Here is a 9,373-nt window from a genome sequence, read left to right as displayed (position 1 = left end):
ATCTGTTGTTTTTGTTTTTTATAGAGGTGAAATTCATATAACATAAAATTAGCCATTTAAAAATTAACAATTCAGTGGCATTTAATACAGTCAATGTTGTGCAACCACCAACCGTCTAGTCCCAAACCATATTTATTACCCAGAAGGAACCCCTACCCATTAAGCAGTTGCTCCAATTCTTCCCCCCCACCCCCCAGCGCTTGGAAACCACCAGCCTTTGTGTCATCTCTGTGGGTTTACCTACTCTGCATAATTCCATCTATTTTTAAAGAGCTTTCCAGGAAGCTCCTCCCAGCTCTTCGGCTCACGTCTCATTGGCCAGGAATGTGTCTGATTTTTGTCTGGGCACATTGCCGTCCTCAACACAATCAGCATTCTGTCATTCTATACTCCAATTCTTACTGAGCTCCTGGAACCATACTTACTGATTCTCAGACCCATGAATTCTCTTTTACATTTAACTTTTTCAAATAGAAATCATCTCATATTGATGCTATCTCGCTTTTAATGAAATATGGTATGTGTCAGCCACCGTTCTAGATTCCTGGGATAAATTAATGAATGAAACAGACACAGGCCCCTGCCCTCATGGAGCTGACATTTTATTGGTGGGGAGATAAATACACATAGTGAATTGCTTAATGTCTCAGAAAACGATAAATGTTTAGAAGAAACAAAAGTAGAGCAAAGTAAGGCCCATATGGGGAGGATGAAACAGAGACCGGTTGCTGTATTAATGTATTATTTATCTATTGCTGTGTAACAAATCACTCCAAAACTTAGCAGCTTAAAACAACAAATACTTATATCTCAGTTTCTGTGGATCAGGAATCTAAGAATGCCTTAGTTAGGCCATACTGGCTCAAGATCACTCACAAAGTTGCAAAGTAGATGTCAGCTGGTGCATGGTCATCTGAAAGCTTGATTGGGGCTGGAAAGTCTGCTTCTGAGATGGCTCACACATATGGCTATTGGCAAAAGGCCATAGTTCATATGGCTAAGGCAAGAGATTTGTTTTCTTGCCATGTGGGCACCTCCATAGGGATCCTTGAGTGTCTTCGCTTCACCAGAGCAAATGATTCAAGAGAGAGAGTAAGGAGAAACTCATACTACCTTTTATGACCTAGTCTTGGGAATGACACTATCACTTCTGCTATATTCCATTGGTTCAAAGTGAGTCACTATGTCCAGCTCACATTTAAGGAGAGGAGAGTTTAAGAATGAGTATTAAAGAATTTGGGGATATTTTTGGAAACCACTACAATAAAATAGGTGAGTCGGGATAAAAGAAAAGTCCTACTTAAGCAAAGACTTGAAGGAGGTGAGGGAATCAGCCAAGCAGATGTAGTGGTGCGGTGGAGAGTGTTTTGAGCAAGGGAAACAGCGAGAGCCTTTGGAGTAAAGCTTACGTGGCACGCTGGTAAAGAAGAAAGAGAGAGGGAACACCGGGAACAACTAATGGGGCTACTACACTTCTTTCCTCCATTACTAGCTGCATGACCTTGGGCAAGTCACTTCCCTCTCAGAGTTCCAGTTTCTCTTCTCTGTGAAATAGGAATGATAGAAGTAACTACTCATAGGTTTTTGTTTTTTAAAAAAATACATTTTATTGATTTTTTACAGAGAGGAAGAGAGAGAGATAGAGAGCCAGAAACGTCAATGAGAGAGAAACATCGACCAGCTGCCTCTTGCACACCCCCCACCGGGGATGTGCCCAAAACCAAGGTACATGCCCTTAACTGGAATTGAACCCGTGACCCTTCAGTCCGCAGAAGGGTCCACTACCACTGAGCCAAACTGGTTTCGGCTCATAGGTGTTTTTTTTTTTTAATGAGGATCAAATAAGATAATACATGTAAATCACCCAGCCCATGGCTGGTACATAGTAAATATTCAATAAAGCATTAGTTAATATTATTCTTGTAACAATTGGATAGTAGCCTCATGTTTGCCATCTGGGCATCAGACACACTGGTGCAAATCATCAGCTGGGAGCTCTTGGAGGACATGACCCTTCAGGGATCTAGTAGAAACTTCTTGCCTCCTCTATAATCTAAAGAAAAAGCTGCAAAGAGACAAACTTTGCCTGCCGGTCAGAGCATGGACCTCAGGTTCAATCCTCCAGGTTTAAGAGCCAAGTCTACCAAGCTGCTAGGGTAGAAGAGGCTCAACCAGGGACCAGGGAGCCAGCTCAGAGTATCTAGAGCAAGGTATTCCCAGGTACCTCTCCTGACTGCTCGGTCTCAGTCAATCCATGGATGAGTATTTGTTGGGCCCTGTGTGGGCTTCGTATTGTATTGGTTACTGGAAATGGGCCTGTCAGCAAGAGTGAAACCCAAGAGATCCTGCCAACCAGGACCTGTGGGAGAGGCAGAAGCCACTTGGGGTGGATCCTTCTGTTTGTCCTCAAGAAAGGGGCCTGGCCATAAGAGGGGCATTCTCAGGTGGTGGCACAAAACTGTCCTTAGGTTCTATCAGTGTCCACCTGGACCAAGCACTAGTGTAGCCCTGTCAAGTCATGCCAGGTGGACTCAAGGGCTCCTCATGCCCCCTCCCCAACCCAATGGGCTCAGAAAGACTTGGGTCCAGGCGAAAGCAGCTCGGATCCGTGGGGAGCACTGTGCTCCTAGAACTATAAATGTTGCTTTTGACCCTGGCTCCACCACACACCTTGTGACCTCAGCCAAGTTCTTGAATTGTTTTCAGGTCCTTGGTTTGCTTCTTTGTCAAAAAAGATAATAACTTCTACTCTGACTAATTTATTCATCAACAGATGTGTAAAATCCCTATGTGCCCAGCACTGTTGCAAAACACTCGTACAAGACAGTCAAGGTCTCCACTCTCAGGGAGCTGAGCTGCTCGTGAGGAGACATTCTTTGGAATACAGTGGTGGAGGAAAAGCAGAGCAGGGTGAGGGTCAGAGAGGGCTGATCAGGAGAGGTCGCTTGAGGGCTTGACTTTTAGATGGAGTTCTGAACAAAGGAATAGGTGAATCATGTGGATGTTTGGGAAAGAGCATTCCAAGCAAGGGAAGAGCAGGAACCCCGAGAAATGAATGTGCCTGGGCAGCTCAAGGCTGAGCAAGGGAACAGTTCAGGAAATGCTAGGAACACATGGGATCCAGCCTGAGCAATGCTGTCACAGCATAACTTAGACCATGTCATTCCTCTGCCAAAGTCCTTACTGGGCCCTATAAGGCCCCTCGTGATGCTCCTCACTAGACAACACACACATACACACACACACGCACACACACACACACACACACACACACACCCCTCCACCACTTCCAAGCTCCCCTTCTCCAGCCACACTCCCCAATGGCTGTTACACCTGCCTTGAGACGTTACTCTAACTCAGGGCTCAGAATCACCTGCAGGGCTTATTAAAGTGCAAATAGCTGAGCCTCAGCCCAGCTACTGTTTCAGAAGCTGGTGCAGTCTGGGGTGGGGTCCCAGAATGTCCATTTCTAACAAGGCCCTTGGTACTACAATTTGGCAAGCACAGTCCAGTGTTCCCTATGCTAGGACCACTCTGGCCCAAACACCATGTGACTAATACTCCTCCTCCCCCTTCAAGTCTTGCTCAAACCAAACGGTCTCAGTGAGGCCTACTCTGACCATCCTGTGCAATACTGCAACCTCTCCCCGCCCCCCCCCCCCCCCCGTACTCTCCCACTCTTCCCTACTTACTTCTCCTTTTTTCCACAGTACCTGCCACTTTCAAACATGTGGGTAATTATTTTACTTAGATCCCTGCTAACTACATGTCCCCAAGTACCTAAAAGGGTTTCTTAACCCAGACTCCATGAATCCCTGGCTGTCTCGTGGATCCCACAGAGAGCCGCTAACCAGCCACATTTCTATGGAATAGTTGTGACCATGATGTCTGTAGCTTTCATTGGATTCTCAAAGAATTACTTGAACCTGAAACCTTAAAAACCACTAACAGATCAATGCTTGGCATAGAGCAGTTGTTCAAAAAAACATTTGTTGACTAAATTAAAGAGCCTTTTTAACATTATTCACACACACTGTTGTTGTTGTTTTTAAAAAACAAAACAAACAAACAAAAAAAAACAAGGAAAACTGTATAGTGGTATAATGGCTTCCAATTGTTGGTGCCCTTGGACCAACTATGTCAGAATAACAAGGTTACTTTTGAAAAGTATAAATTCTTATTATTCAAAATACCCTCAGAAAGTCTGAGTCAGGAGGGTGGGGTGGTGCCAGGGATTCGATACTTTTCTTTTTCTTAAAAAAATATTTTATTGATTTTTTTACAGAAAGGAAGGGAGAGAGAGTTAGAAACATCGGATGAGAGAGAAACACCGATCAGTTGCCTCCTACACATCTCCTACTGGGGATGTGCCCGAAACCAAGTTATAATACATGCCCTTAACCGGAATTGAACCTGGGACCCTTCAGTCCGCAGGCCGATGCTCTGTCCACTGAGCCAAACTGGTTAGGGCAGTGGTTCTCAGCCTTTCTAATGCCGCAACCCTTTAGAGTTCCTCTTATTGTGGTGACCCCCAAACATAAAATTATTTTCATTGCTACTTCATAATAGTAACTTTGCTACTGTTAATGAATCATAATGTAAATATCTGCGTTTTCCGATGGTCTTAGGCTCTATAGCAGTGGTTCTCAACCTGTGGGTCTCGACCCAGAAACCGCTAGCAGGGTCGCCTAAGACCATTGGAAAACACAGATATTTACAATTCATAGCAGTAGCAAAATTACAGTTATGAAGTAGCAACGAAATAATTTTATGGTGGGTGGTCACCACAACATGAGGAACTGTATTAAAGGGTCGAGGCATTAGAAAGGTTGAGAACCACTGGGTTGGGGTGATTCCATATTTTTCAAAGCCCCCTCCCCTCCACCCTCATACCTCCCAGGTGTGTCTGAGGTGTGGCCAGGTTTAGGAATTTCTGTGTGAGGCCTTAACTGGAGAGAGAGACTCAGGACAATCTATTCTGGTGTGCCTCTTTTACACTTTGCAAAAAATGTGAACACACCTATGGTCACCTGTGACCTTCTCACAAACTCTCAGAGTGACATGGCAGAAGCTACAATCTCCCTTTCCCCGCACAGAAAACTGAGGCCCTGGGAACCAACCGCATGATACCCTCCTCCCAACACACAAAGGTCATACTGTTTGCAGGTGGTGGAGATATGAATTAGGGCCTCTGGACTCTCACTCTAGGGCTCTCCCCTCTGCACCAACTGGATAAACCCAAGTTCCAGGAAGTCCAAGGCCACTACCAGGGCAGGGGAGCAACTCAGGGAGGGGCAGAGTGGCAAACGGGAGAGCAAGGTCCAGGGAGGCTGTCTCCTGGCCTCTGGGAGAGACTCCAGCTGCTCTAAGAACGCAGGCATTCACATGCTAACTCCGTTGCCTTATCTGCAAAATGGGGTTGATCATCCATGCCCTGCCCCCAAACGAGAAGCTTGTAGAATATAAAGCACCCTAAACATATCAGTTATTATTATATTATGTAGGGAAGGTGCAACATCCCCCACTCAGATCTCCAGGGACAGAACTACATACGGCCTTTCATTCATTTGAGATACTATGTTAGGCACTGTGCTGGGCACTGTACATACGTGGCCTCATGTAACCCTCCAACAACCCATGGGGTTGGAGCCGCTGTTGTCCTCATTTTACAGGTGAAGAAACTCAAGTTCAGGAGAATGAATTGCAAGGCATTCCATCGTTTTGTTTACTCACGTAACTTTTACAAAAGCCTGCTCTGTTCCAGGCTCTGGGCCAAGTGCTGAGGTCACGAAGATGAACTAGTCCTTCCAGGAGACATGCCCATAAATTACTTTAATAACAACTCAGTACATGCTTCCACAGACAAGCGAGAGCCAGAGAAGGAAGGGGCAACTGGTTCCCTGGGGTGATGGGGAAGGGCAGCTGATCTTTCGCGGGACCCTGCACTTGCTAAGGAGCCAGCCGTGATGGCGATCCCAAGGCCTGGGTTCAAGGGTCGCTTCTGTCAAGGCTCTGCTGGGTATTCCCAAGGAAACCCCTTCTGCTACTAAACGTGGACTTCCACCTGAAAAATGAGGGGATTTGGTTTGTGATTCTGCAGCTGGGAGCCCACACCTCTGATCAGTTCAGCTTCGGCCCAGCTGGTACCGAGCTGAGCCTGGGACATTCAGACCAAGACCCTTGCAAGGTGCTGACCACCCAGCACAGTGCAGCGCTTCTGGCCTGCAGCGCGGCTGGGGGTCCGAAGGGCGGAGCTCGGACGGGGGCGGGGCTGAGACCTCCGGAGGCGGGGCGCGGCCTTCCCAGGCGCGTCTCCTCCAGCCAATGAGCGCGCGGGAGCCGGGCAGCCCCGCCTCTGGATATAAGTGGCGGAGGAGGCGCGCGGCGCAGAGGTCTCCGAACCTGAGCCGGTTCGCGGTGCGTCCTCCTCTCCGCCGCCAGTTGCGGCCACGGGCGCCCAGGAGCTCGGAGTTGGTGCATCCTGGCAGAGGCAGAAGCAGCGGGCCGGTTCTGCGTCCTTTTGTCCGAGCTGCCCGAGCTCTTCCTGGGCCAGAGCTCTTCCTGGGCTGGGCTGCGGGGAGGGCAAGGGACCCGGAATCCTTGTTGCAGTAGAACAGCTGGCCGGGTCGGGGAGCCGCCTGCGCCGACCGTCCGCCCGTCGTCCCCGCAGCCAGCCCGCCAGCCCGCCGTCATGACCGACCACCTGATGCTCGCCGAAGGTTACCGCCTGGCGCAGCGCCCGGCGCCCGCGGCGCCCGTCCACGGCCCCCAGGCGCTCCGGACGCTGCAGCCCTACGCGGGCCCGGGCTTGGACAGCGGGTTGCGGCCGCGGGGGTCTCCGCTGGGCCCGCCGCCGCCACCCCAACCCGGGGCCCTGGCGTACGGGGCCTTCGGGCCGCCGCCTGCCTTTCAGCCCTTCGCGGCGGGGCCGCCGCCGGCCGCGGGCAGCAGCGCGCACCTGCAGCCCGTGGCGACCGCGTACCCCGGCCGCGCGCCCGCGCCCTCCGGCGCTCCGGGATGTCTCCCGAGCCTGCAGCCCGCGCCGGGGGCCCCGGCCCCGCCGCCGCCGCCCGTGCACGCCCTGGGCGGCATGGACGCCGAACTCATCGACGAGGAGGCGCTGACGTCGCTGGAGCTCGAACTCGGACTGCACCGCGTGCGCGAGCTGCCCGAGCTCTTCCTGGGCCAGAGCGAGTTCGACTGCTTCTCGGACTTGGGGTCCGGGCCCCCCGCCGGCTCTGTGAGCTGCTGAGCCCGGCCCCCCGCCGCTTCCTTGGTGTGCGGGAGAGGAGAACGGGGTCTGCCCGCCAGACTGCTTACCCAGCCGGCGTCTGGGCGCGCACGCACCCTCCGTGAGGGTGGAGGCCTCGGGCTGGTGCGCGGGGTTAACGCAGCCTGGACACCTGGCGTCGCCCCGGGCCCTGCCTCCCGCCGGAGGAGTTTGGCATCCTTTCTCTGACTTGGAGCCCCATCGGTAAAAAGGGCACTGGACTCCACGATCTTGGATTCTGTGTCCTCTCCTCTCGACTCTCCCACCCTCCTCCACCCCCAATCTGAGCCATGCCAGGTCTCCGCCTGGTCCCCCCTCTCTCCTTTGGGTCCCTGGGTCCCTGGAGCTGCGCATTGACTGGGGCCTCTGCTCCCGCTGCCTGGGCCCTTGAGGTCGCTGGGCCTCCCGCCTTGGGGAGGGGAAGATTGTACATACAGCCCTTGCATAGCGGGCCAGTGCCCCATCTGCCCTCAAAAACAAAAACAAAAAAACAAAAAAAAACCACACAAAATAAAACTGGGTCACTTTACAGTCTTGCATTTTCATTTCCTTATCAGTCCAACCCTTGACTATATTTGGCTTCCAGAGTCCTGAGGCTGTTAGGGGATTGGGGTGGGATGGAGACCACAACCCCTGGCAGTGCCCAGGAGAGGAAATTGACAGTTTCTTTCAAAATATCTGAGTTGTGCAACTGTTATGTCATCATCTGGAAGGCAGACGCTGCCACCGCCAGAGGGCAGGGTAAGACAAGGGCACCATTGGATTCCCCAGCTCCTGGGAGGGGCAGCTTGGTGGTGCTGCCCCCACCTGTTGCTGGAAGAAGACTGCACAGAAGGTTAGAGGGGAGGTGGCTGGGACGTGAGGATTGGGGAAACGCTGGCTTTGAGCCCTGGTGCTCTCCCCTGTCCGTACATCCAGATTTCTGAGGCTGTGTCCTCAGGGGGAGATGGTCCCAGTCTTGGGTGGTTATGAGGATCCAATGCAATGTGAGACCTTCAGCGCAGTGTCTGACACCTAGGCAGACTCAGTGAATGATAGTGATGGTTATTCTTAAGATGACCAGACGTCCCGCTTTTGGCGGGACAGTCCCGATTCTTAACAAATTGTTAAACATCGAGATGTCTAATTATTCTTATTATTACCTTATTATTCTTATTACCTTATTATTCTTCAAGTTGATGCTACCTTTATTCCAGTCCCTGGGCCAACTGTTACGTGCCCTTATGGGGTCATAGTTCAGGTAGGACTAGGGCAGTGGTCGGCAAACTCATTAATTAACAGAGCGGCAAACCGCGGTTCGTGAGCCGCATGTGGCTCGCGAGCCGCAGTTTGCCGACCACTGGACTAGGGGATGAAAGGTCTAGACATCAACTCACGTTGGTGCAAGACTGTGATAAGGACTGGAAAACAGGACATTCCAGCAGGTAAACCCAAAGGAGGGAATGGTCTCAGCTGGTCGGAGATGGGGTCAGTGCAAGCTTTAGGGAGGTGGTGACATTTGCTGTGGTGATGAGTACATCTTGAGGAGTTGGAGGAGGTGCTCTGCCAGGGAAGAGCCCGTTCGTCTAGAAGCGAAAAGGCCTAATGGCTTTGCAGCTAGATTGTGATGTAGGCACAGTCCCCACTCAACAGTTGAGGGACATGCAGCTTGCTCAGGCCTGGCAGGATTTGGCCTCAATCCTGACCACCATGGTGAGCTCCTGACCACCCTCTGCTGTTGACTCTGGAAAGATCCTTAGGTGTTTCCAAGATGTAGGAGAAAGGCTAGAAGAGAGACTGAGGCAGGCAGGAGGCTGGCTGGTGCCAGCTCTGGTGCCAGCTCTGGAGCCAGCAGTTCAGGTATGGGTGACAAGAGTGTTTGGCAAATGAATAAAGGTCTCCCCTGAGATAATGGGGCTTTCTGGGGGCAGGATGGGGTGGAAGGGTTGAGAGATCTCTGAAAAGGGACTGGCCTGAGCTCTGGGCTCACAAAGGCCAGTGTTTGCCCTGGCTTTGCCCAGGACCCCAGACCAGAGACAGAAGCTGGAGGGCTGGATTGCGGTGGGGGGTGGGATAGAGCCCTGGACTAGACACTGTTTTGGTTCTCTTCTCTCTGGGCCTCAG

The 9,373-nt window shown here is 51.4% G+C and overlaps 1 protein-coding gene across 1 annotated transcript; it reads left to right on the top strand.

The window, feature by feature from the left end:
* The first annotated feature begins 6,381 nt into the window (after positions 1 to 6,381).
* CITED4 (Cbp/p300 interacting transactivator with Glu/Asp rich carboxy-terminal domain 4) lies at positions 6,382 to 8,903 on the top strand. The gene has a single exon (XM_084874741.1). It carries the CDS (start codon positions 6,692 to 6,694, stop codon positions 7,250 to 7,252), a length of 561 nt encoding a protein of 186 aa, XP_084730867.1. The 5' UTR covers positions 6,382 to 6,691; the 3' UTR covers positions 7,253 to 8,903.
* The last annotated feature ends 470 nt before the right edge of the window (positions 8,904 to 9,373 follow it).

The sequence above is a fragment of the Pipistrellus hanaki genome (assembly GCF_964339955.1).
Source record: "Pipistrellus hanaki genome assembly, chromosome: 2".
NCBI classification, from domain to species: domain Eukaryota; kingdom Metazoa; phylum Chordata; class Mammalia; order Chiroptera; family Vespertilionidae; genus Pipistrellus; species Pipistrellus hanaki.
This window is presented reverse-complemented; position numbering and strand designations above follow the sequence as displayed.

Bases quoted from the DNA above. Each gene is read 5' to 3' on its own strand.
- CITED4 (XM_084874741.1), top strand. From the start codon at position 6,692: ATGACCGACCACCTGATGCTCGCCGAAGGTTACCGCCTGGCGCAGCGC.